The sequence below is a fragment of the Pimephales promelas genome, chromosome 24 (assembly GCF_988280905.1).
Source record: "Pimephales promelas chromosome 24, fPimPro1.hap1.1, whole genome shotgun sequence".
Taxonomy (NCBI): Eukaryota; Metazoa; Chordata; class Actinopteri; order Cypriniformes; family Leuciscidae; genus Pimephales; species Pimephales promelas.
The window spans coordinates 4,986,240-5,013,056 of NC_142792.1; the positions used below are offsets into that span (position 1 = coordinate 4,986,240).

A 26,817-nucleotide genomic window follows, 5' to 3' on the forward strand; every position below is an offset into this window, starting at 1 on the left:
AAGCAAAACTTTTACGGCAGAGGCTGGCATGACAACCACTGATCACACGATTTCTTGTACTGAAAAATGATAGGACCTCACTCAAAAACCATGACTGTGAAATATATGAATATATAGAATATTATGTCGAATGACTTTTATTTTCTTTTATTTGATTCGCGTTTCATATACAGACGTATTTGTCTCCTTTGGCTTGCCGTAGTGTTATCATTGAAAAGTGTCATTGTGGCCTTTAGCACCAAGAATGTGCATTTTCACCAAGAATGAGTCATTCAAACTCGTTGGTGTGGTTTGTTATGGTCTTTTCTAGCGACCGCGACTGTCGGTCACAACATAACGCGCACGTCGAACAGTTGAAGCGCTCATTAAATAACGCTTTCGCGTGAATGTGCGGCAGCTGCGAGCGCAAGTGCGCTGGTTTGTCCCTGTCATCATGTGTGACACGCAGCGCGATGAGGAACTGCGGCCGGTTCCTAAAGAGAGAGCCGTGCTCGAGAGCTTCTTCACACAGCTCGGGATGTTCTGGTTTGACAGGGCGAAGGATTATGTGGAGAAGGAGAAGGACTCCAGTAAGAGTGCAGGAGCCATCTGGGCGTCTCTGCTGGCCGCGCTCGCACACCTGGCAGCCGCAGAGAAAGCCTACCACAACATGACCTTCCTCGGCCAGAAACTAGGTATGAGGGAAGCACCTCTACTGTATCCTTATTCCTTACAACAACAACAACAACAACCTCTGTTTGGGATGCCCATTTCCGCCACATAAGAAGAAAATACAAAACATGCTTTGGTGTTTTAATCATGACAAAATTATTGATAAAAAGTAAAAAATTATGAGATAAAGTGACAATATAACAAATTATAAAAAAACATATAAAGTATGAGTTACTGCATTATTACTATAAAGTGTCTAAAATATGTTACAAAAGTTATGGTAAAGAAATAGAAAAATAATAATGGAGATTAAACACCTAATTATTATTATAAAATGTCTTAAATGATGAGAGAAGTTATAAGTTGTAATTATTAGAATTCTTAATTATGTGATAAAAAGTAACATTATGACAAATTAAATGAAGAGAAGTCATACTTTAGATAAAATAGAAATTAACATTAAAAAGTTGAAATAAGAGATTAAATAAAAAAATACTTTTATTGTAAAAAGTCTACACATTATGAAATAATCAAAATTAAAACAAGTTGAAATTGAGAAAAAATGTCAGTTATGACAAAAGTTAAAATTATGTCAAGTCAATTGACAAACAGTCGAAATTATGACAGTTGTTATTATAACAAATAGTTTGACTTTTTCATTATACATAATTGTACCATGATTTATCAACTATGGGGTTTTGTCTCATAATAATGACTTAATATCTAATAATTTCCACATTTTTGTTCATTATAATGAGATTATATGGTATACCTCATAATTTGGCTTGACTTTATTATGTCATATTTTAGATTTACCAAATCATTTTTATGTGGTGGAAATCTGCTTCCACATGTATCAGATTTTAACACTACACACTTTTATTATGCTAATCATTCAGTAACATCATGGTAATGTTATGTTTTTGGCAAAACAACTTGCTTTTTGTCTTTAGGATGCCCTAGTTATAGCTTTTTAGAGTACATGTAACCATGGCAATTGTCATGCTTTTGAATATGCCAAACATGTGTTATTACCCTGGTACACGTTAAAAAAACCCCCACTGGAATATGCATGTATCAGTTAATCCAAAATGTCATAATGGTGAAGAGAGAGCAGTATCATTTAAATACAGCAGATGGCGCCATGTGGCCATACATAATACATCACCATTCGTTTGGTCTGTTATTGGCTTCATATTCGAGCTGAAACATATTAATGAATGCGTGTCGTTGCAGGTGGCCAGTCATTCTTCAGCCGTAAGGATTCCATCAGAACCATATATACGTCTCTGCAAAACGAACTGAAGAAGGTGGTCTCCATGGGCCGCCACACATCCGGAGGCCCGTCTCCCAACCTGGAGGACCTCCTGTCTCATCTGTCCGAGCAGCTGTGTCACTTCACGCAGGCCAGGGTGGAGATCGCAGACTTCTACGAGAAGATGCACTCTCTGGGCAGCCAGAAGACTGTGAACTCTGAGGAGCTCGTGAGCACGCTGGAGACCATTTTACAGAAGTACAGTTCAAGGTGAGAAACGGAGAGTAGTGTGTGGTGGTGTAGATTCTTCGTTATGACTTTGTTTTAGTTTCATTATACTGAGAAACTATTATCAAATCAATGGTGTGCTTGAATGGATCTGAAAAAAAAAACTGAAGATCAAACACAATATTCTAAAGATGGCTGGGCGCTTGTTTCTCTGGCGAGAAGGTCTACATGTGTAATAGAAAGCTATGAAAGTCCATTTCCAACTCAGAGTAAAATAAATGAAGGTTATTTAAAATAAACTTTCAAAGGAAACTGATGAAATCATTAAAACAATGCCAAAAATGTGCTAAATGTAATGGTGCAATTAAAATAAATAAAATAAATAAATTCAGAATTAATATATAATTAAATTTTGGACTATGAAGACATCCAAAGAAATATATAATGCATGTGTGTCCTCATAAACCATATATGCAAGAACACAATGTCTTTTTTTTTAAATGTCAAAATTTGCAGAACGTTTTCTGTAATGCTTAGGTTTAGTCTTAAGGGATAGAATATACAGTAAAGTTTGTACAGTTTAAAAAACATTATGTCTATGGAGAGTCCCTGTAAACCACATTTACGTGCGTGAATAAATAAATAAATTAAAAAAAATAAATAAAATAATATATATATATATATATATATATATATATATATATATCGTATATATATATATATATATATGAAGAGTTCAGATGCAAAAGCCTCTAAATGCCATTTGAAATTTTCTTCTTTAATGATGATTTTTATCAAACTTGTATATTTAAATTCAGTAATTTCTCTTAAATAACAAATAATAGGTAATTATCATTGCCATTTAAGTGAAATCACTGAACTTAAATATACAAGCTTGATAAAAATTATCATTCTAGAAGAAAATTTCAAATGGCACTTAGAGGCTTTTGCATCTGAACTCTTCATATATATATATATATATATATATATATATATAATTTTTTTTCACCCATGATTTCTTTTTAAAGTGGAAAACCACCTTAAATGCACCTTTAAATACCCATATTGTTCTATCAGAAATGATGTTTGATAAAGCAGTGCGTGAGGTTACTGACATCTGAAGCTGAGTGCGCTCCCACTGACTGCTCAAGGTGAACTCTGCACTTCACGGAAAGAAGGATGCCAAATGTTGAGTCATCGCTGGAGTAGAAGAGACAAGATCTCCCAAATGTTATCTGATCAATGAATCAGTCAGCCGACGGCTCAGCACAGATTCAGCTCTCGGCTTAAGAGGGTCGCCGGGGCTGACCTTGACAAGCTCTCGAGTGCTGGCTTACAAAGAAAAAGCATTATATACGAATTCATGTTTGCAAAAGTGATCGTCTTCAGACAGGTTTCCTCAAACACTCCCGATCTTTCATCGAAGCCAAACCGATAGACCCGCCCCAAACTCACACCGCACTTCCTAGCACCACACCAGACTAGTCTCTGGATTAAACTGAAATAGAAAGTGTTATTCTGTGAAATTTCTTTCTCTCCCTCAGTCATTTCCTCATGCTCTCTTTCTGGCTGCCTGCTAAGACATGTAATTAATGATCAGTCAGGGGTGAAGAATTTTCACGCTGCTGCTGAATGCAGGAGATGTAATGAGCTCTATGCCACCCTGCAGTATTCATGATTTTCTCCAGAGCTAATGAGCAAAGAGAACAATCTGGCACAGCGTCGATAGCTCAAGCACAAACAGGACACACAGACTGCAGGATTACAGAGATGTTGACAATCGTCCACCATCTTACGTCGTCTCAAATCTGTGTCATTGAGTTCCATTACATGTAGAGCTGTACAATATTGGAAAGTCTGACGATGCGATATTTAGGGTTTCTGATATATTTTGCGGTATGAAAAAATACTGAATTCTCAAGATGAATTAATTAGCTATTTTTGAAATATTCATTCTTGAATGAGTTGATTTTGTGGAGGAGTGAATTTAAAATTATTGTAAAAATCTAAAAAAATTTTTTTTTTGAGTGCAAACCATCCTTTTATGGTTTTACAATTTGGGAAATACTTGAAAAATGTGGGCAGCCATCCACAAGAACTTTCCACGTGTTTTCATAAGCCGCATTCACAGTTTTTGACCCATTGAATGTCTAAAATTATTTTTATTGTTATTTATTATTAATTAAAATATTAAAAATAAGAAATAAATTACGATAAAACAACTGTACTGTAAAAAATAAGTATTTAATAAAAATAGTGTTTTGGATACATTTTTATAGCGTACTGTAAAATTAAAATACTCATATTTTTCGATGTTAAAAAATTGAACTTTTATTTTGGTGGTTTGCCAAGCAGGAAATATATGCACTGCCAGTTTCAGAGTGACGCGCGACACTGCTAATGATTGTTTAAGCGTGTACTGAAAAAAAAAAATTGGTGCAGTTTACTTTGAAACGATTTTCACAAAGTAACAAGTAACATTCAATTAAACACAACGTTTTTAACGAGAAAGACTAAAATAAGGACGTCACATCAAACGTCAGTAGACCGGGAATAGTTTAAAACAAGTTCTTCATTCATAGGTCCGTAAGATCTTACCTTCGCACTGTGGAGAAGGGGCGGAGCTACACACAGTAAGGCCTATAGAAACACAAAATTCAGTGTCTGAGGACATGAACAGCTCACAGGTAGGTTGTCATCTCGTAATTATGGTTATTACGACATGGCATGAATCCAGTTTTTTCTTTTAAGACACTTAAAATCACAAAAATACTTTTTTTTACGGTGTAAAATGAACAGTGCCACGCTTACCTCAACTGGCAACGAATTAGTTAGCCCCAAATCACCCCAAAACTGTCATTACTTACCCTCAAGTTTCTTTCTTCTGTTGAACACAAGATATTTTAAAGAATATTTGTAACCTGTTGACGGTAGCCATTGATCAGTCAATGTGTGCCGTGACGTCAACTGACTAGTTATCAGTGTCATTGATTTTATTTCAAAATCTATCGCACAGCCTGATGATTGAGGGGAGGTTACATCTGTAATCCTTGATGGCAATATCATTTCTTTCAGATTCCACCATCCAATCCTGAGCCGTCTGGAGAACAGCTTCCAGGTGGAGGTGGACGTGTTGACTCAGCTCCTGCGATGCCAGGCCCAGATCTCCGCGTGGCATTTCCTTCCATCTCTGCAGAACCTGCACGGCGCCCATTCCAAACTGCAGGCATGGGGGCAGGTGTTCGAACGCCAACGAGAGACCAGGAAACACCTCTTCGGGGGCCAATCCCAGAAGGCCGTGCTGCCGCCGCACCTCTACCTGTGGCTGCAGCGCCTTCAAGCGACACTCCTAGCCAAGTTTAGTTTCTACTTCCATGATTCTCTCAACCGGCAGACGTCACCGTCCGAAATGAAAACCCTGACGGCTCGCACCTCCCTCGATTACTTCGGCAAGATCTCTGGTTTCATTCGCAAGCACGACGCTTTGAACGTCTCCTTGGTCTTCGACAACCGTGGCTCCGAGAGCTTCCAGGGACACGGATACCACCACCCGCACTCGTACCGCGAGGCCCCCAAAGGCGTGGACCAGTTTCCGGCCGTCGTGTCGCTTCCAGGCGGAGAAAGGCCGGTCACGCACTGGCCCAACGTCATCATGATCATGAGCGACCGCGCCACCGAGCTCAACGCTCTGGACAAGGTGGTCCACTTTTACGACGATAAAGTCCAGAGCACTTACTTCCTCACGCGACCCGAGCCGCACTTCACCGTGGTGGTGATCTTCGACGGGAGGAAGTCAGAGAGGGACTCGCACATCGTGGCATTCCTGCAGGAGCTGACGGGATCGCTGAGGAACTCCAAACCCTTCACCACGCTCAAACCCGGCTCCAAGGGATGAACTTTCAACCCAAATACAGTTTATTTTAAAAGGATGTTTCAGGTCAATATCGGTTGCTGACGCTCTTTTATTCACTGTGCTGCTGCTGAAACCATTTTATCCTTTGAACAATTATTAAAGAGGTCCAAACGCTTCATGATTCAAACACTTTCAGACCAAAGACGAATATCACAGCTGTGAACATTTGTCTTTTTTTTTATGTTGGCTTAGCAATTGGACTGGCTTTACTGAATATGAAAGGGACCTATTGCAAAGAATTTTGATTGCCCTTTTAAATGTTAATTTGCTATGTGTAACACATTTTAATAGCTAAACCTTTGGTTTTAATGTTTTGACGTTTTTTTCCTCCTATTATGTACATTTTCACTTCTGAAATAAAGTCTAGAAATGTGTATCATACTAACTACTGACTTCTTCGTCTCAGGGAATAAAATTAGTTGTGAATCTTCACCGACACTTGTTGCTTTTTTTTAATGTATTTAAGGTCATTGTCCTGCTAGAAAATTCATTATTTTTCTGTTATGGTTTACTGCAAACCCAATGAAACACAGGTCACCGCTATACATATGAGAGTTGACGTCTGTGCTCAAGGACGGCAGAAAGGATGTACCACCTCGCATTTGAAAAATTAAGATTAATATAAATCAAAACATTAAAGATTGATAGGCGTAAACCCATAACACAAGGCAAAGAAAACAGGCCCCATCCACAAATCGAAAAACCATAGTGGTGTGAAAATCCAATTTAAAATGAACAAAGAAATGTTATTTGACTAGTGTCTTTTTGCTGAAATATTTCTTATTCATTTAAAGAAGTAAATGTGACTGTATAGAGAGATTGTTCCACAGAAGCTCAAGATGCTCGGATCATCTTAAATCATGCTTGAGAACACGATCATCAAAAGCAAAAGAGAAATAAACCAAATACTTAAATTTAATAATAGTCACATTAAATAGTAGTAATGTTCAATTATAATTATCTAATTCTAAAACAAAACATTTGCACAAGTGATCTCAGACTTTTAGCTCCCATTATATTATCACTTTACCTCCTCTTCAGCGTCTGCCAAGTTAAGGTGCATGATGGGAAATGATTCCTTGCTAAAAGGCAGAAGCTGTGTCCACCATTGTGCACTTCTGCGTGAGCCATAAAAGGATCCTTGCATCTTCCTACATTTTTAACAGCAAGACTGAAATAAAAGCATAGGTTATTATTAGTGCATGTGTGTAAAGGACATAGATTCTAACATTCCAAGGAAAATTGAGGGACATTAAAAGTATAGTACACTCAAAAAATCTTTTACATTTAAAAAAATAAGGTAACAGCATTTCGAAATTCCACTTTAGATGAAGTAACTTTGCAACTTTAAACGATCTTTATTCATCGTCTGGTGTCGTTTAAAGCCCTTTGAAGCAGCACTGAAACTCATTTGTGCGTTGAACCGTTTGGTTCCCAATGAAGTCCATTATATAGAGAAAATCCTGGAATCTTATATAGAGAAGATCCTTAATTTATTTTCGACTGAAGAAAGAAAGACGTGGACATCTTGGATGACATGGGGGTGAGTAAATTATCAGCAAAAGTTTTTTTTTTTTTTTTAAAGTGAACTACTCCTTTAACTAGTTACTTGAAAAAAGTAATCCGATTACCTAACTCACAACAAGGAGTATAGGTAACTTTACAAGTCAACTTATTCTATTAACCTTGTCTACTAATACTTTAATAAGAATGAGTTGACATGTAGTTGCAAATAAAGGAGAGTTATTTGACATGTAGCTGCAAAGTTAGAATGTCTAAAGTGGACCATCAAAACCATTTGGACCATTTGGTATAAGAATTATATCAAAATAGTGTCACTCACCATTACGTTTTAGTACATCATTCCAGCACTGCAAACTGAAATATATCATCAACAAAAAGTACAACGCCATTTTTTGGACATATCAACTTTCCTTTATTTCAAAGACATTCAGTTTCGACACATTTTAAAATGCACTGGAACATGATTTAATGCTACATGCCAATACAGTCCTATACATGAAAGTGCGACATCACAATGGATTAAATGTACATATTTATTATTCATTTAGGTTATTAAATATCTGGAAAGAGCTCTAGCGTTATTATTGTTATTATTTAACTTGGGGAACGACTCTTCAGAGAGCGACGGGAGCACACACCCTTGGCAGACCAGGCTCCTGCATTCAACATGCATCCTGAAAGGCACTTTCATGTGAACACAGTGTGTGTGTGTGTGTGTGCTTGTGTGTGGGAGGGTGGGGCGATGGCGTCAGATATGCACATCGCTCGTAAAAGGATAAAAGGTGGGCGTCGGATACGGCGACAAGTGGACGTGGTCGTATGAAAGAGCACCAGTAAGAAATAAATCCTCGTAGGTAAAAAATTAGAACAGGTAGAAAAACGTTAGAGCAGCAGTCAAAAAAAGTGGAAAAACAACCATTGTTAGTGTACAAAAAGTGAACCAAGGCCATTCATTTCGTAAAACAACTCACCTCACCTTCATGCGTATTCACACACCAGACTAAACACCCTCTCTCTATCTCACACACACACACTTTGTCTACAAGTGTAGTGCACTCTTTCTAACTCACACACACACGCACACACTTAAGTTGCCATGTACAAGCATGAATTATCCATCATCTAGTACTCTGCACTACTCTAACCGCGATTCATCATGCAAAACCCCCCACATACACACACACAGGAGAGCCATGTATGGTTAGTGTGCTCCAAAGAGTCTGCCGTTGACCATGTCGTACAAACACACGTACACTGGAAGCACAGGGGACGTTGAAAATCGAGGATCGAACACCATTATGGTCCGTCAGAGGAGCAGCAGTGGAAATTGTACTCGGACGAACTGAGGGAGGGCGAGACCTACAATCAAATCTCTTTTGCGTTTCATTAAAGCTTAGTTCATGCTCGCCCTCGGAATGTCACCAGTTCCGTCCCTCCCACGTCGTCCAATCAGGCTTCAGGGTTTGGTTTCCACGGTAAAGGGGGAGGTTTATCTGGTGATCAAGGCTTAGTGTGGTATTTTTCGAGTGAAAAAAAGAAACAAAAGTGGAACATTCATGGAATACATTCTGTGTTCTTCGGGAAAGGCTCGAAAAACCGAAAAAAAAAAAAAACTAAATTACATTCCCCGTCAAACTTCCGACAAGTGAAATAACCATTTTCCCAAGAGGCACCGGTAGTCCTGTAACTCGAACCGAAGCAGCAGCAACTCATAAAAATGGCGTTCTCGACACATCCCTCTTGCGACGGTACATAAGGCCTAACAAATCAAAGCACTCAAAATGCATTGCACCAACTCAATGGAACGTCATTTTCCCAAAAAAAACAACGGTACTTCCTGTACAGCCAGTCTCTCTCCGCTGTCTCTGAATGGGTTCCTCATAAATGTATCTACACACAGACACGATAAAGTCCTATTCACTTTGAGAATACACACACACACACACACACACCACCCTCACAACACATTTATGGATATAATATCGTAGACTAACGCTATCCGACCGTTCTGCACGTGAACTAGCTATCGGCCGTACAATCATGTCATTATTAAGAGATTAACCCTGTTTACGTTCTTCAAGCAATCGTCAAGTCTTAAACCCTGTTTCCTTCGGTTGGACCCATTGAGACTCACATGGTTCCGGATTTGTCCCCGCCGAGGCTCGGAGGCGCATTCTGGGGCTGCTGGGATGGCGGAGGGTTGGCTTTGGGGAGGATGGGCGGTTTGGGGCGTAGGGCGGGTGGGCGCAGCGTCACTCCCATGCGGGGCGAGGCGATGGGCTTGAAGGAGGCCACGGGGTCGTTGGAGCGGCGGGACGAAGGGCCGGGCAGTGGAGGGAGAGGTGGAAGGGGGCTGATGGGGCTCAGGGGGCTCGGGGAATCTGACGGGCTGGATAAGCTGGAGGGGGTGGAGCCGGATGGGCAGGACGGGCTGCTCTTCGCCTGCTCCAGGGTGTCCAGCACCAGGTCAGGAGCCGCGGTCTTCCCGTTCTGCCTTTCTAGCTCACGCAGCTCGTTCAAGGCCAGACTCATAGTTTCCTCTATATCCTGGAGAGAGAGAGAGAGAGAGAGAGAGAGAGAGAGAGAGAGAGAGAGAGAGAGAGAGAGAGAGAGAGAGGGAGCTTGTACGGGTATTACTATAACAACAAGTTGGGTCACTTGCACGTGCATGAGTTTTGGGTGAATTTGGGTGAATCTCATGAAACGTGTCATGGACATATCCGGGTCATAATTTATATCAAGGCAAACAAGTAAAAAATTGCATTTTGCATAAAGAAAATAAATCCTATTTTTTAGGATCACTCTTTTTTCCCAATAATACCTTAGAAATTAATATCTAATGTATATACAGTATATATATATATATATATATATATTATAATAAAAAAAAATATATTTTTTGAATAAATATCTTGTCACTTTACTGATTATTAATTTTATTATTTAATATAAATTGTTTACACAACATGCAAATAATGAAATGTAAACAATTTATATATAGATATTATAATATCTAATAATTTATCAATTTATATCAGTTAATTAATTTGCCAATTCATTATATTAATCAATTTTTAACAAATAATATATATATTATATATATTTTTGAATAAAATAAAAATAATACATTTAATACACAATTATTTAAATCTAATATAATATTGTAAAATATAAATATATTACATATTATAATTATTAATTAATATAAATTGACTTTACATTTAATACACAAATAATGAATCTAAACATTTAAATACAGATATTGTAATATCTAATAATTTATCATAATTGATATTACTTTAAAGTTACATTATATATATATATATATATATATATATATATATATATATAATTTATCATTATTTGTTTTGGTCACTGATTATTTATATTTATTTATATTTTTTTTGATAAATGTAACTGATTTAATAATTAAATTCAAGAATTTAAGTGGAAATTGACAAAAAATAACGTCAATGCAATAAATCTTATTTTTTTTCAAAAAAACTTCTACAGAGAGACATCACTTGGAATATGTAAAAAAATAACACACTTTTTTCCCTTCTAAATTTGATAATGGTGTGTTTTTATGAGAGTCACCCATTTTCCTGAATGTTCCTGAATGTTCCTAAATCAAACCTGTGCCATCGTGTGTGGGTTCAGCGTCTGAGAGCGTTGAATAGGTATCCCACAATGCAGCGCGGAGGGTGACTGGCGTATTGGAGGGCTCTCTCGTTCTCTCTCCCTGCGCAGAGACTCGTGTCTGCTGATGCTGGCAGTGACGTTGCCGTTGGAGTTGGAGTTGGCGTTGTGTCCTGTGCGTCTGTGGTGCTCAGGACTGTCCAGGGCGCAGCTGTTCCCGCGTAACAGCTCCCGCGGGCTGAAATGCCCCGTTACGGTCACCGTTACAGGGGGCGAGCTGCGTTCCAGCCCATTGCCGTGGCAGTGACCGTCGCTTAGGCGACCAGGGACGCGGCGCAGGAGGGCTTCCGTCCGCTTCCGGTGTCTGAAGAGAGGAAAGAGGAAGTAATAAAGTGAAATACTGTGATAAAAGTGACTGAGAGACAGAGTGTGTGTGTGTGTGTGTGTGTGCTCACCGGCTGATGAAGGTCTCAGGGATTCTTGGTTCAGTAGGGGACGTCAGCGATCGCCTGGAGCTCACCTCATCTGAAGGTGTGGTGCTGAGCTCACTGTCTGCCTTCTGGCTCAGAGTGTCTGACATGGCCTCATCCCTGAAATATGGCATTCACAAGTTTATCCAGATCAAGCTTGATCCTTTGTTCAAAATTTATTTTCGTTCAATTAGGAAATTCATGCCATTTTTGTTATAAACAGAACAGAACAAACTTCATATAATAAAATTACCCTGATAAAAATACAATTAGTCATTGTTACTACAATAAATATGCGGTAAATATTAATTGTAGTCACCATGCAGCAGTAACAGGAGGAAATAATTAGTCAAAACTGTTAATAAAATAAAATACTATAATTTAATAATTTTAAATAAAGTCAAATAAAAATAAAGTAAGGTGAAATGAAATGAAATTTAAAACAAAGTAGAATAAGGGTAAAGTAAAAGTAAAATAAATAAAGTGAAGTAAAGTAAAATAAAATTTAAAATCAGGTAATATAAAAAATAAAGAAAAGTGAAAATATAATAAAAATATAAATAAAGCAAAACAAAAGTAAAGTAGTAAAATAAAAAGTAAAGATTAAATAAAATAAAATACAATTTTAATTAAAGTAAAATAAAAATGAGGTAATAAACCCTGAAAGAAAAATAAAATATAAAAATAAAAACATGAAACATAAAAATAAAATAACTTCTAGCATTGTGTATACCAATTAACCATGTTAATGTTCTATGGTTTTAGAGCATTACGATTAAGTGGAAATTAGTCACCACTGTTAAAAAAAAAAAAAGTATAGACCATTTCACAAGATGTAAACAACACTGGTCCAGAAGCACTTCCTGTTTCAGTTTTTTAACACTACATAAAAGTTGGGATAAAATACAACCAACAGAACATTTAAAACTGAATCAAAAAGTTAAACAAACATCTTTAAGATGTTTTCTTTACATGTGAAATAAAGAAAACAGTTACAAACTGAAACAGGAAGTGCTTCTGGACCAGTGTTGTTTACATCTTGTGAAATGGTCTATAATAATAACTAATCAGACAACTTCTCAAACTGTACAACGGAGCTCCCGTATTATTCGACATATAATACAACAATCTTTGGTTGCTATTGTATTTTTTTTTTGTAAGGAATGTTATATGTAAATATAAAAAAGTGATACATTTATGATAGATTTTCCATCTATTTTGTTGCCATCACTTTGCAGATGAAGTGTCCAGTATGAACTCACTCCTGCAGCGTGACGTATTGGTGCGGGATGAGTCCGTCAGTGCCGTTGTGACGTCCCTCCCACCAGTCTTCGGACGCCCTCTGGAACAGCAGCAGGGTGGCGCCTTTTTTAAAGGTGAGTTCCCGTCCAGAGCGTCCCACATAGTCAAACTTGGCTATCGCCTCCACGGGCTCACCCTCTGAAAGACAGACATTTGGAAAAAAAAAAAAAATGAGCATTTTTGGGAATAAGAAAAAATAAGTGATGATAAGCATTTTAATTACCCTCCTCACTCGTCTGTGTTTCCGTCCCTCCATCCTGCTCCCCTTCCTCAAACGCTCCAGGTTCACTGTACGGACTTTCACTTTGACGATTAAGGAAAAAGATTATCAGCATGCTGGAACACACTTTAAACCATGTCAATACTAATATTGGTACTCAGTTTAGCACTCACCAGTACTCAGTATTGCTCATGCATTTCTCATAAACGGGTCCCTCCAGCTCTTTGGTGTCAGGGAAGATGGTTTCATGGTGAATGATGATGGTCTTGATGACCTCGTTGACATGCGCCTGACATGAAACCTGGTCCAGAAGGTCCGGGGTCGGCATCAAAGTCGGGCCGAAGCAAATGGCCAGGTTTCCAGGGTCCATCATGTTCTCGTCACTATACTGGGACAAGCTGTGACGGGAAATAAACCCAAGCTGCATTGTGTTGTCTCCCGAGTTGGTTGCTATAATTACTGTATGCATCCTCAATCAGATTGAGCCATAAATTCCATGTTGCACCTTTTGTCTTTGCACCTTTACACAACACGCTCCCACCCTCCCTCTGTCTGTCTCTCACGGCATGGAGGTGTGGGAGAGCTTTTAATTTCCGGTGTGAAAATGGATGCTTACTTTAGCTGCGTTTCTCCTTTTCAGTGAGACACTTGAGCTTTGCAGCTAAAAGAGTGAGTTGTGTTCATGCGCGAGTACAAATACTGATGAATATTTCATACTAAGTATATAGATGGAGAAGTGTGCATGTGGGTTTACACTTTAGGGACAAAACTGTAAACACAAGTCTATATCTGGCAATACATTCCTTTGAGGACATCCAAAGACATCCCAAAAATGATTCAGAGTAGATATGTGTAAAATGTCTTTATTTTCCTTTTCTTTTAGTATTTTAGTATTTTCACTGGCAAATTGAATCACATTTTAAACCGTTATTACACATTCAAAAGTTGCATATGTGTCTGTGTATTAAATTGAAATCACAAAAAACTATATAAATGAAATAAAATAAGTGTTAATGCAAATAAAATGATTAAGTAAACTTAAAATGAAACATATCTGCATATCAATGATACTCAAATGAAACTGATTTATACTAAATTATAATATTTAGTAATTTTACAGATGTCTATAATGAAAGATTGTTTCCTCCACAAAATAAAAAAGGTAATTGCGACCTCATAATTCTGAGTACATTTCATAATTAATTATACTTTTTTTGCTCAGAATTGCGAGTTTGTATCACTTAATTCAGACTTTTTCCTCAAAAATCTTCAAAGGTGCGAGTTATAAACTCTGAATTGCGATAAATAATCAAAATACAAAATGACCTTTTTTATTTTTTTTAATCAGAATCAGAAATAAACAATGATTTAGAGTAGATATCTGTAAAATGTCTTTATTTTACTTTTAGTATTTTCCCTGGCAAATTAAATCACATTTTAAACAGTTATTACACATTCAAAAGTTGCATATGTGTTTGTGTATTAAATTCATCTCATAAAAAAACTATATAAATGAATTAAAATAAGCGTTAATGCAAATAAAATAAAAGTTAAAACTAAGTAAACTTAAATTTTAATGATGATCAATGCTACTAAAATAAAACTGATTTATACTTTTATATCATATTTAGTAATTATACATACGTCTATATGGAAGATTGTTTCCACCACAAAATAAAAAAGGTAATTACGACCTCATAATTCTCAATTTTCATTTCATAATTAATTCTAAAAAAAAAAAAAAAATCTCAGAATTGTGAGTTTATATCTCGAGTCTAAATGAATTCAGACTTTTTCCTCAAAATCTTCAAAGGTGTGAGTTATAAACTCTGAACTGCGAGAAATAGAGAAAGAATTGTGAAATATAAACGTGCAATTGTGAGAAATAATCAAAATACAAAATGACCTTTTTTATTTTATATTCCGTGATGGAAACAAATCTTCCACAAGAGCATGTCCTCGATTGGAAACATGAATGTGCGCAGGAATACTCACTGGTTGAGGAATGCAAACAGGTATCTCATGACCACTAGTGTTGGCCGCGGTGTTATGGTCAAGATCTTCCGGATGGTGAGGGCACGCTCGTACAAACTCTCAGTTCCTGTTGAAGGCACGTGAACACGCAAGATCATAAACAAGGAAAATCAGACATCCCATGTGCTCACAACACTTTTATAGATGCATGAAAAGACACCAGCTGTCCAAACTCCCCAGGAAACCCGAGTACTTAGCACCCTGTCATTTCCCGAATGCCTGTGCCACCATTTCTCACACACACCTTTCCTTCCTCCATCCTGCTTCATTCACATACATGCACATATATGAACGCAGGGGAAAACGTGCACTCACGGACGCAGGCGATGAGATCGTTGAACTTCTCCTTGGGGAAGAGCGGGTTGTCCAGGTTGCGGAAGTACATTTTCAACACGCCCGCTACTGAGTTAATGTCATGGTTATTCTCCTCGTCAGTCAAGGGGTCGTTGCCTGGGAAACAGTCACTAAGATGAGAGCGTATCCATGGTGTGTGTGTGTATAGTTGATCCGATGACTGTGTTCACAAACCTCGTTCGAAGGAGTTCTTGATGTCATTGACTTCCACCTGTGACCCTGAAACCCTGAAAATACCCTGGTGTTGCAGACCTGAAAAAAAACAAATAATCACAACATGGATGCATACAGTATATGTGTGTGTGATGGATTGAGTTTGTGCATTTTTCACCAGATTTCTTACCGTATAGATTAATAAAGCGAATGCAGCTTTCTACAATCAGAGGAATGGCCTTCCCAGAATCCTGTGTGCAGATAAAAACATCCAAAAAATCACAAAGAAGCCCATGGGACTTAAAGGGATAGTTCACTTTTAGCTTACCTCAAGGGCATCTGAGATGTAGGTGTCTTTGTTTCCACAGTAGTTTCAATTTTGGTATTTTTAGGTCAAACCGTTTGTGTCTCTCAGTCATATAATGGAGGTCTATGGTCACCACCTCAAAGAGCATGCACAGAGAAGTCGAAATTAAACATGATTTATTGACTCGTAAATGTAAGTACACATTGATGGCCTAAGACACGAAACGAGCGGTTTGTGTGTGAAAACGAACAGTATTTATATTGTTTTTACCTCATGTAACCACAGCAAAATCCAAATGATCTAAGGGCGCTTCGGTTGCGTGTGTACGTCACTCATTGTTTACACACAGATTTCAGAAGTGTTGCCCTTCACTGTGAAGATCTAAACATATTTAGATATACAGGAAATTGGAATGGAAGACGATTTTGATACATCAACAGACAACGTTGATTTTTTTTTCGCAACCGTGCGAGAGATCATTTCCGCCGCACGCGTCCTCAGATCACTTGGTCGTGGCTGTGGTTACAAGAGGTAAAAACGATATAAATACTGTTCGTTTTCTCACACAAACCGCTCGTTTCGTGTCTTAAGCCATCAATGTGTACTTACATTTACGAGTCATTAAATCATGTTTAATTTGGACTTCTCTGTGCATGCTCTTTGAGGTGGTGACCATAGACCTCCATTATATGACTGACAGACAAGAACGGTTTGACCTAAAAATATCAGAATTGAAACTACTGTGGAAATTTGGATGCCCTTGAGGTAAACTAAAACATACCAACAATTAATTTCAAAGTGAACTATCCCTTTAATGGGAAACATGCATGCTGGTAAAAGCGTGTTACCTGGTGCCTACTGTGGGAGTTTCGTCGGCGGCTGAGTGGGAAAAAAAGAGTGAGAGACAACTGAAACCAGCTTTAGCATTCAAAAAGGTCATGAGAACCTTTACAAATATCACAAGGGCCTTGTGATTCAGAGCAGTAGATGTAAAAAAGGGCATTAAAAAGAAGGTCAGACACAGATGAGGAGATATACCTGGTTGTCATGATGTCTGATCTGTATCCTGCGGACATAGATATTATATTAGACGACATTTCACTTGTCACGAACGTAAGACATCTCAAATCTCAAACAATGGCACTTTGTCTTCATGATGCTATTTAAAACATTTTTATTCAGATGGATCCTTTTCATATAAATCTGACTAGTGTGAATGGTAAAACAATACACATTTTATGGCAATTGTTAAATCAGTACAATTTATTTCTATGACTTGCTATTTCGACATGTAAAACTGTACTCTTTAAATACATATTCAGTGCTGGGTAGATTACTTACAATTTGTAGTCAGTTACCGATTCCAAATAACAAATAAATTGTAGTTAGCAACATAATCCATTACATTACACATTTGAGGTAATGTAATCGGACTGTGGACTTAATTGGGGCAGTGGTTCCCAAACTGGGGTACGTGAGGTGACAGAAGGGGTACGCAAACATAACTCTGATCCACCGTGCCTTAAAATAACATGCAGAATACAGTGCTCACCTTCAGCTATGCTTCTCTTCAGCATGTCGTGTTTGGCTTGTAGTTTAGCGATAAGATTACTGCCTTCCAGATACTCCTTCAGTTTCTGCAGCCAAACAAATGCACACAGTCAATAACCATCCAGTTACACTGGGAATTAATGATCTAATTAGTCCTGGTCATCCTTCAGTAGCCATAAACTAAGTTTAAGGACTAAGACTAAAACGAGACCATTGATCCAGGGGTCACACTGCTAAAAAACTACAGTGTGAACAGATCATGGCCTGTAAAGTGTGAAGCAAGCAGGATAAATACTGTGTCTGGGCTCTGAAGCATATCTCTTATTAAACACTATCCCCAGTTTCACAGACAAGGTTTAAGTCTAGTCCTAGACTAAAATGCATGTTTGAGACGTTTTAACTGCACTGGCAGAAGCTACTGAAATGCCCTAATTAAACTAAGGCCTAATCCTGGTTTAATCTAAGCCAGACAGGGATGTTTCCAAAACAGGATTGTGGATTGTGTGTGAGCCAGCATTTACTGTGAAATAGAAGAGCTCTGTTTCCTGCTGGTTGGCGCGTCTCTTGGCCAGGCTGGGTTTGCTGAGGTAAGTGTCTGATACACTGGATTTGACCGACTCAGTGGAGCGACTGTGCTGGAAGCTCTCGGACACGTCGTAGTCCTCCATATTCACCATGTCCTGGATAGTGCTGAGAGTGGCCTCCGACGTCTTTTTCACCTTCAGACGGAACATAGAGAGGTGGCGCCATGTATAGAATTGTATTGAATGGTTAGCACATTTTATTCATTTCAATCCAACACCAAGTGGTCAAAATACAGGTGTAAATGGGGTCCAAAACTTTTCACAAGGAGCATTTCTGCAAATTCAAACCCTTAGATTTATGTAAGCTAATGTATTCATGTTGACTTAGTGTTGTTAAATCAAGAGTTCATTTACATATGATAGATTTCTTCAGAGAATATCTAAAATAATTTAAATTAAATCTATTTAAAAGCAATATTTTTTCCCCACACAGTGACATTCCACTCTTCAAAAGATTGATGTCCGTATTTTTTTAAAATATAAATTAATGTTTTTAAAGGGATACTCCACTTTTTTGGGAAATAGGCTCATTTTACAACTCCCCCACAGTTAAGCAGTTGAGTTTCACCGTTTTCAAATGCATTCAGCTGATTTTCTGATATTTAGAAGAATATCAGTAACCAGACAGTGTCTGGTTTCATTGACTTCCATAGTAGGAAAAAATATATACTATGGAAGTCAATGAGACCAGAAACTGTCTGGTTACTGATATTCTTCTAAATATCAGAAAATCGTCTGAATGGATTCAAAAACGGTACAACTCAACTGTTTAACTCTGGGGGAGTTGTAAAATGAGCCCATTTCCAAAAAAGTGGAGTATCCCTTTAATTGGACAAGGCTGCATTCAATTAATCAAATGTAACAAAAGATTTTTATTTCAAATAAATGCTGTTTTTTATTCATCAAAGAATCCAGAGAAGGGTTTCCACAAACATCAAGCCGTAAAACTGTTTTCAGTATTGATAATAATAAAAAATATTTCTTAAACAGCAAATCATCATATCAGAATGATTTCTGACGGATCATGTGACACTGAAGACTGGAGTCAAATTCAGTTTTGCAACATAATAAAATAAATTAAAACAGAAAACAGTTATTTTAAATAAGTACGGGTATGTTTGATTAAACAAATTAGTGTTATCACGTCCAACCAACCAAGCTAAATGGTACAATAGTTGTGCTTCTTGTTTTGTGACAATCACACACTGTAATCAGTAATTGGTCCATAGCCATCTAGCGAAGCAGGGATAGAGGAATATCACACACACACTACACTGTCCCCGTCTCTACAGTCGAAACTCACTGCAGTAATACAGCGTTCATCAGCACTTCTGCTCTGTCCTTCACATGCTGAGAACTGCAGGAAACAGCTGGCCTGCCAACAACCTGCGATAAACAACCCCGCACTCCAACAGAGACGGAGAAGATGGAAACAATATGTATGAATGTGCTTGTAGTTGTGAAGGAGTGAGCTGCTATGCAGTGCCTGACGACAAAGAGAGAAGGAAAGGGGAATGGAGAAATGGAGAAGGTGTGTACGCCTGTCATCTCATTCTTTATCCACAGTGGGGGAACCGCAGCTGCTGAGGTGCTCATTCGAGAGGAAGGGATGTGTGTGTGTGTGTGTGTGTGTCTCACCTCCTCGTTCTCAATCTTCAGTGTAGAGAGGCGCGACTGCAGCTGCTGGAACCGGAGAAGGAGTTCGGCTTGCACCTGCGGCAGGGCTGTGATTTGACTCACCTGAAATATCAACATGCATAAATACACACATTACAGAAACCGCTCGGTAGAACAAACAAATCATTTGATCTTTGTAGAAATATTATTTCGGCCTTTTGGAAATTTTCAAGGACGTGGATGGAAAGAAAGTGCAGAAAACGATAGGAAGAGGAAGACGGCGCAGGATAAAAAAGTCGACCATGAATTGTAAATTGAAGCTTTTCTTTTTTCATGTAACTTACTGTGTACGCCTAATGCGTTTTTTTTTTTTTTTTTTACTATTTTATAAAATTCCAAAATATAATCAAATACACTAAAAAAGGTGAACTAGGAAGGTTGTGCACTTTACATAATATATTTATATTTAGCTTACTTATAATAATTGAAATGACTTGAAATGTTTTTTTTTTCTATTAAAGTCGATGTGATTATGTCTCAACTTAATGGTAAAAAATCCTCCTTTGTCTAAACACAAACCATTTATGTTAAGTAAAAAATTTCATACATCCAGAGGGTGGCAGTATAGTCCGAGTCGAATACCATTTTGCCCGAACTTAATTTGATTGCGTTCAATCTGCTTAAATATATGAACAATTTAAGTTTACTCAATCCGTTTGTGTTGGATTACATGATTGATTTGTGTTGCATTAACTCAAACTTGGCAGTGCTTGTTAGTTCCCAGCATGCTTTGCATATGGTTAAGAGAGAATAAATGTAAAAATTAAGTGCTATTTTACCTTTTTTTGAGAAATTTAGAAAAGGCGAAGACTTAATAGTGTGTAATTGTGTTTAATGTAAAATTACATCGGAATTATTAGAACCATTTAAATGACAGTGGGTTACCAAGAGTTTGGTTGTCTACTGATTTAATTTTTTTCTATTGCTTTGGTTGAAGGAGCATGTAAAACTTAGCATTAGCATGCTAATATGTGCTACTGCTAACAAATAGCTAGCTATAGGCTATCAATTTAATTATATGTCAATAAAATAAATGAAATATTAATGGATTAATGAATATGAAAAAATACCTGAATCATGTCAGGAAGCCTTTAAAAAGTTAAAGACAAAATCATAAATTGGGTCGGTTAAAATTACTTAATTTCATGATGTTGAAGTTGAATTAACAAATCATGTTTGTTTAACGTAACCCAGTTATGTGGAACCTGTTGACGAAATAAAATTAATTAAAGCTAACATATAATTTTTTTGAGTGTAGACCCATATGATTTATGGAAATTATAATATGATATATAATAATAATATTATTTACATTCCTAAACAGAAGAGTAGCCTAATGATTTTTTTTTTGTGTGTGAATGCAAATATTCAGAGGACACTAGGTGGCGTGTGACCTGGTCTCCCATGTGTGGCTGAAAGTTGAAGCGTGCAGGAGGGGTGAACGCTGTGGGGTGAGTCTCCATAAAGCGTTGCCGGTCACTACCGGGGTCCAGTCCCTCCACGGCGCCCTCCAAAATATCCAGGCCCTCGTGGCGAGAGGTTTCCATGCTGTATTCTGCCGACAAATAGGTCCGCAACGCCCGACTCAGGCCCGCATGATAGCCGAGGTCACAACACTGTTAAAACACAGATACACACAATCGTTTTTCAAAGAGAAAAGCACATGAATAGTGTGGATTTGTGTAGAGCTGTCACTCAAAAGCGATTATGAACCTTAAAACGCTTATCTAGAAATGATCCTCCACGGCTTCTGTTCTCAGGGTTAATTTGAAGGGTTTTCAAACAGGCTTTTAACGTATCTCTCTTACCACCCCCACACAATCTCTCTCTCTTTTAGCCACCCACGGACACAGGTTCTCCTGCTGTCTTTATCTCAGTGTGTGCAGGTTTGACCTCTGTGAAGGTCAGTGAGACGCAGCGCTCCGATCGGCCAGATACTGCTGACCACGATCAGCCTGCTGCAAACTCTAATGAGCAAAACAACACACACAGCAAACCGAGGAGCAGTGAGAAATGGCTCCTCTCTGACCCACTGAGGATCCTCCTGGCCTCACTGTGCACTAGATCGAGTGTGCAAAGATACTCAACAGTATCTTGTAAATTAGTATGCATTAGCTAACCCATTGTTTGCAGATTTTATGATGAACTGAAATAATCAGTATACAACTAGAGCACACTACATGGGACACTCTATCCCACAATGCAATGCACACAAAGTGATGAATTAATCAAAAAAATCCACTGCAATATAGTGTATATCTCAATGTATACTGTAGAATATACAGTGTGTGCATATTTAGTATATAATATGGCATATATATGTACAGTATATATACATATATACATATATATATATATATATATATATATATATATATATATATATATTTAGGGCTGTCAAATGATTAATCGAACAATTACCAAACAATTACCAAAATAAAAGTTTGTGTTTACATAATATATGTGTAATATATTATAATATATTAATTATAATATTAATATATTATAATATATATAATACATAATATATTGTATAATGTATTACACAATATATGTGTGTTTACATAATATATACAGTATATATATATATATATATATATATATATATATATATATATACACACACACACACACATGCATGTATATTTAAGAAAAAAATATTATTTATATATAAAATATTTATATTTATATATAATATAAATTATATATAAATCTATATACATGAAAATATTTCTTAAATATATACAAGCATGTGTGTGTATTTATATATATATATAAAATAATTATACACAGTGCACCCACATATATTATATATTATTATTAATAAACACAAACTTTTATTTTGGATGCGATTAATCACGATTAATCATTTGACATCCCTAATATATATATATATATATATATATATATATATATATATATATATATATATGCAGTATACTGTATATAGTGCAGTATATAGTATTTAATGATTTATACAGTTTGTATATACAGTATGGCATAGTTGTTGGAGTCTAATAACAATACTCTGTGTGCGTTCTATAAAAGAAACGATAGATGGATCAAATGATGGATAAATCCATAGAACAATATATAGATAGAATGATGGAAGGATGGAAAATGGTATACAGTATATAATATGGGATAAACTGAGTGTGTAATTTCTGTGTTGTATATTATATGGTGCATAATATGTGTGATATACATCGTGTTGATGTGCTACGGTCATGTGACAATGTAGGATCTTACTGTTTAACATGTTCAACTCTGCATACTTATTTGAAATAATTTCAGGACAATAATTTCAGACGGCAACAGACACTTTGTCAGGTTTTATCGGATCAGTGCGTTACCCCTGTCGGAGCTTGCTTTCACCGACAGACTGAACAGGCTGGATCTGAATGTCTGAGATGTGACGTGTTGTAATCAGCTGTCTGTGTGAATTGTCCTTATACTGTGCAGAAAGCAGTAACTAGCATGCTAGTATTCCCTTCCAAACGTGGCCTGTTGCAGAATGTGCTAATGTGTGCTTGTAATTAAAGGCTTAATCTCCATCCCATCCTGTCTGTTACAGGGCGCGTTTGTCTCTAATTAAAGGCAATGGAGGCTGCCTTAATTAGTGATTATTAATCAGGACTATAATTCATTACTATGCTTGGTGAAAAAGCAAATAAACGCAGCCATAACACTATGCCCTTCATGCAGTGGCAATTTCCTGCCGTGGATTCATAATCAGATACTCACGTCAATCAAATGCGACAGGTCGTGGATGTAATATTTAAACAGAGAAGCGTTCGTGGCCTCCAAAGTCAGGAGATACTCGTTCCGAGCTTTCATAACCTTCAGTTTGTTCTCTGAATACTTGGCTTGCCGCTGGGGGGAAAAAAAGAGATAGACAGAGAGGTTAAGGAGAGAGAGAAGGACAAAGTGTTGAGTAAGTGCTATATCTCCATCAAGGCAAGAAGATAAAATGATTTTATAGACGGATGGAGAGCCTATCGACTAACTTGTTTCTAGTGCCAGTGTGTTCACAGCGAGGCTTGGCTTACGTCTGCTTCTCTGTGAATGTAATTGCTCCTTTAATTAAAGTCCACGACTGTTGGTTAAACCCACAGATCTTTTAAAGCAACATTATCATTAAATCAAGCAACGATCCTGAGCATTCAAGTCCTTTATCAACAGTACAGAGCTGAAGTGTCAATACAGTAGCAGTTTGTTGTATTTGCATTCAATTCGAATTTGGGGTGTTTTTCAGGCCCCCAAAATGTTTAACCACAATAGTACATATATATTTATGATATATGTGAACCAAACGGTTTTATGATCGGAAATACACTTGCCATACACTGTTGACACTGTCCATCGGGATATCATGTCCGCCTAACCATTGCTCATTCTAACCTCTCTTCCCTCTTATGAAATAAAAGAAAAATGAATGCAGTATCAAACTGTAGTGAACACATAGTGTGCCATGGGGAGTGTGTGCTGGAAAATTAATGATCTGAAGAGAGACTCCTGCTCCATTTACACAATCTGACATTATAGTCACCTGGGTTAGTTTACTGTATACTGATGTGGAAACTGTGAAATAACCATTTTAGTGCCCTAAACATGGTTTTCAAATAGAGAATGGCTTGCAAAATGGCCGCTCTCCTGTTTTTTTTTCTCTCCCCAGTGAACATTTCTATAAATATGTTCCTCTTGCACATGCTGTATCTGTACTACTGGATAGATAAAAAAAAAAATAAATAAATAAATAAAAAGTATTAGTATTATATTGGCATTAAAATGTATTTCAGCTCAACCACATTTATATATATATATAGGATTAAATAAACCATGCAATCGTCAGTAAATCTTCAGAAGCAACATTTTAGTGAAGCATCAAATCACCTAAACCAATAAGACGAACAAAATAGGCTCGTTTTTCGGTTGGTTGTCCATAAATCAGAAATGATTCCCTCATAATGTCCCCCAAATTACTCCAGAACTCCAGATCACAGTATTTCATCAAGACAAATGAACTTTGCTCTCTATTTCTGGAAACGCATCTGGCACATTAAAATTCAAGGAATCTCATTTGCATAGTGACAAAACTCAACAACAAAACTCGGTTTCAATTTATTTTGATGGTCCCAAACACATTCTGTTGACTGTAAGTAACATTGCACATACATGTCTACTAACTCTCATTAGAGTGATAGTAGAGTATTAGTAGACTGGTAGGGTTAGGGTTAGAATATGTTTTATTATTAGTTACTTAGTCAGTAAAATGTGTAATGGGGGACCATCACAATAAAGAGTTAGCAGATATTAACGATCTACTAATACTCTAATGAGAGTTAGTTGACATCTAGTTACAAAGATTCAACAGAATGTTCAAAAAGGACCAACAAAATAAAGTGTTACTCAAATCTCAAACAAGGTATAAAATAAAAAAAAATAAAAATCTTTGAACAACAACAGAAAAATGCAAAAAGCCAAAGATTTGGAACACACCTTCTCTTTCATCTTCTGAATCTTGCGAGCAGCGTTGCGCCGTTGGTGGCGATCTTCGGTGCGCAGACTGAAGACGGCCTCTCCGCCTCGGCCTTGTCGTTCGCCCTGCCTCTCTGCCTCCTTCAGCTTGTTCTCTGCACTTAGAGTCTCAGTGTGATACATGTGATATGTTTTCATCACCTGCAGGGGGCAGAGCAGCCAGGAACTACATTACCCACAATCCCTCAGAAGAACGCAACCCTTCCCAGATTCCAGAATTAAAAACATTCATTTTCCCCATAACTGATTTTAACTTATAAAACCTTTAAAGATAGACTGTTCGTTGTTTTTGATGGCACTTGCTTCTGTTAATTAGCCCACATTATTTCAACTTATTTTTAAAATAATGTACAACGGCAGAAATCAGGCTGAAAAACTACATGACCCATGATGATGCTGGACAGAAAATTCCACCAATCAGTCATGACAAACAAAAAGAGCTATTTAGCTCCGCCCACTTTAATACAAACAACTAAAATACTTACATATTTTGCAACAAGCTTAAATTTTTTTGTTTATATATAATAAATATTTTTTAAATTAGTAGTTTTATATTTCTCCATAGTTTTAATTCGAATATGTAGTTTCCAATGCTTCATGGGATTGTAGTTCTTTCCCTCACTAAAGCCGTTAAGTCAGTCTTGTTCAATTTTCAAATACTTTTTTGCTTCGAATCAAAGTTTGTGATGTTATTATGATTCACCTCATAGCTTTGGTTCATGGATTACAACACTTTAACAAAGACTTTTAAAAGCCCTTTTGGTGAAATTAATGGGAAAAAATACTCCCGGAACCAACAGTGTTGCACTCTATTGAGATAATCTGACTCATAAATGTCTGTCATGTCTGTTCATAAATGTTTGTAATGGAGTGACTTCAATCTGACAGGATTTTGAATTTATGTTTGTTGTTTTTTCAGTAAAATTTAACAAATTGCATATTTCTTTTATTCGGACTGCTAGTCTATAAACACAGTGTTAACAGGAGAATTCATGCAGATATTCAATTGTATTTTGGTCTGTGGTGCAGAAAATGCCAAGATTATCACAAAAAAAAAAAAAACACTCCTTGCTACATGCTAAATCATGCAACATGCTCCCTGCTCCACTCTCGTACGTCGTACTCTGATGTAAATCCATCTCAACAAGGACACAAAACTGCTTACATGAGGGTTGCAGTGGGGTGGAAACTTCCTGAACTCTGAATACTTCGGTTCAGAGAATTCATCTCGTTTTCAGTGTGCGTTCTTCATGTTAGCGGTAAGCTAAGCTGACAGACCTAATGTGTGCTGTGTGTTTTTGTTTTATCAAGGTTATTTATGCAAGGGATTCTGGCTTTTAAGACTTCAGGCCTGTCAGACAAGCTTACATTCAGGTCAAATATTCACAACTGCACATCAAAACAATTACAGACGAGC

General features: G+C 37.2%; 2 protein-coding genes across 3 annotated transcripts in view; one reads left to right on the plus strand and one right to left on the minus strand.

Moving 5' to 3' along the window:
• The first annotated feature begins 20 nt into the window (after positions 1-20).
• kics2 (KICSTOR subunit 2) lies at positions 21-6,479 on the plus strand. Its single transcript, XM_039667753.2, has 3 exons — positions 21-674; positions 1,888-2,176; positions 5,210-6,479. The coding sequence occupies exons 1-3, from the start codon at positions 434-436 to the stop codon at positions 6,027-6,029; spliced, it is 1,350 nt and encodes a 449-aa protein (XP_039523687.1). The 5' UTR covers positions 21-433; the 3' UTR covers positions 6,030-6,479.
• A 1,486-nt stretch (positions 6,480-7,965) lies between these two features.
• The window catches only part of srgap1b (SLIT-ROBO Rho GTPase activating protein 1b), a 34,823-nt gene continuing 15,971 nt past the window's right edge, over positions 7,966-26,817 (minus strand). Inside the window, exons 5-22 of one of the 2 annotated variants that reach the window (XM_039667664.2) lie at positions 25,362-25,541; positions 23,607-23,735; positions 21,257-21,478; positions 19,824-19,925; positions 18,123-18,320; positions 17,603-17,687; positions 17,089-17,116; positions 16,899-16,929; positions 15,934-15,994; positions 15,765-15,842; positions 15,552-15,686; positions 15,198-15,303; positions 13,376-13,600; positions 13,215-13,285; positions 12,943-13,120; positions 11,666-11,800; positions 11,208-11,574; positions 7,966-10,118 (exon numbers count right to left, since the gene is read on the minus strand). In XM_039667664.2, coding sequence (XP_039523598.2) covers positions 9,702-10,118; positions 11,208-11,574; positions 11,666-11,800; positions 12,943-13,120; positions 13,215-13,285; positions 13,376-13,600; positions 15,198-15,303; positions 15,552-15,686; positions 15,765-15,842; positions 15,934-15,994; positions 16,899-16,929; positions 17,089-17,116; positions 17,603-17,687; positions 18,123-18,320; positions 19,824-19,925; positions 21,257-21,478; positions 23,607-23,735; positions 25,362-25,541 — 2,748 coding nt within the window. In that variant the 3' untranslated portion in view covers positions 7,966-9,701. Of the gene's footprint in view, positions 10,119-11,207; positions 11,575-11,665; positions 11,801-12,942; positions 13,121-13,205; positions 13,286-13,375; positions 13,601-15,197; positions 15,304-15,551; positions 15,687-15,764; positions 15,843-15,933; positions 15,995-16,898; positions 16,930-17,088; positions 17,117-17,602; positions 17,688-18,122; positions 18,321-19,823; positions 19,926-21,256; positions 21,479-23,606; positions 23,736-25,361; positions 25,542-26,817 lie in introns of both variants that reach the window. The other variant, XM_039667663.2, reaches the window with a different exon arrangement.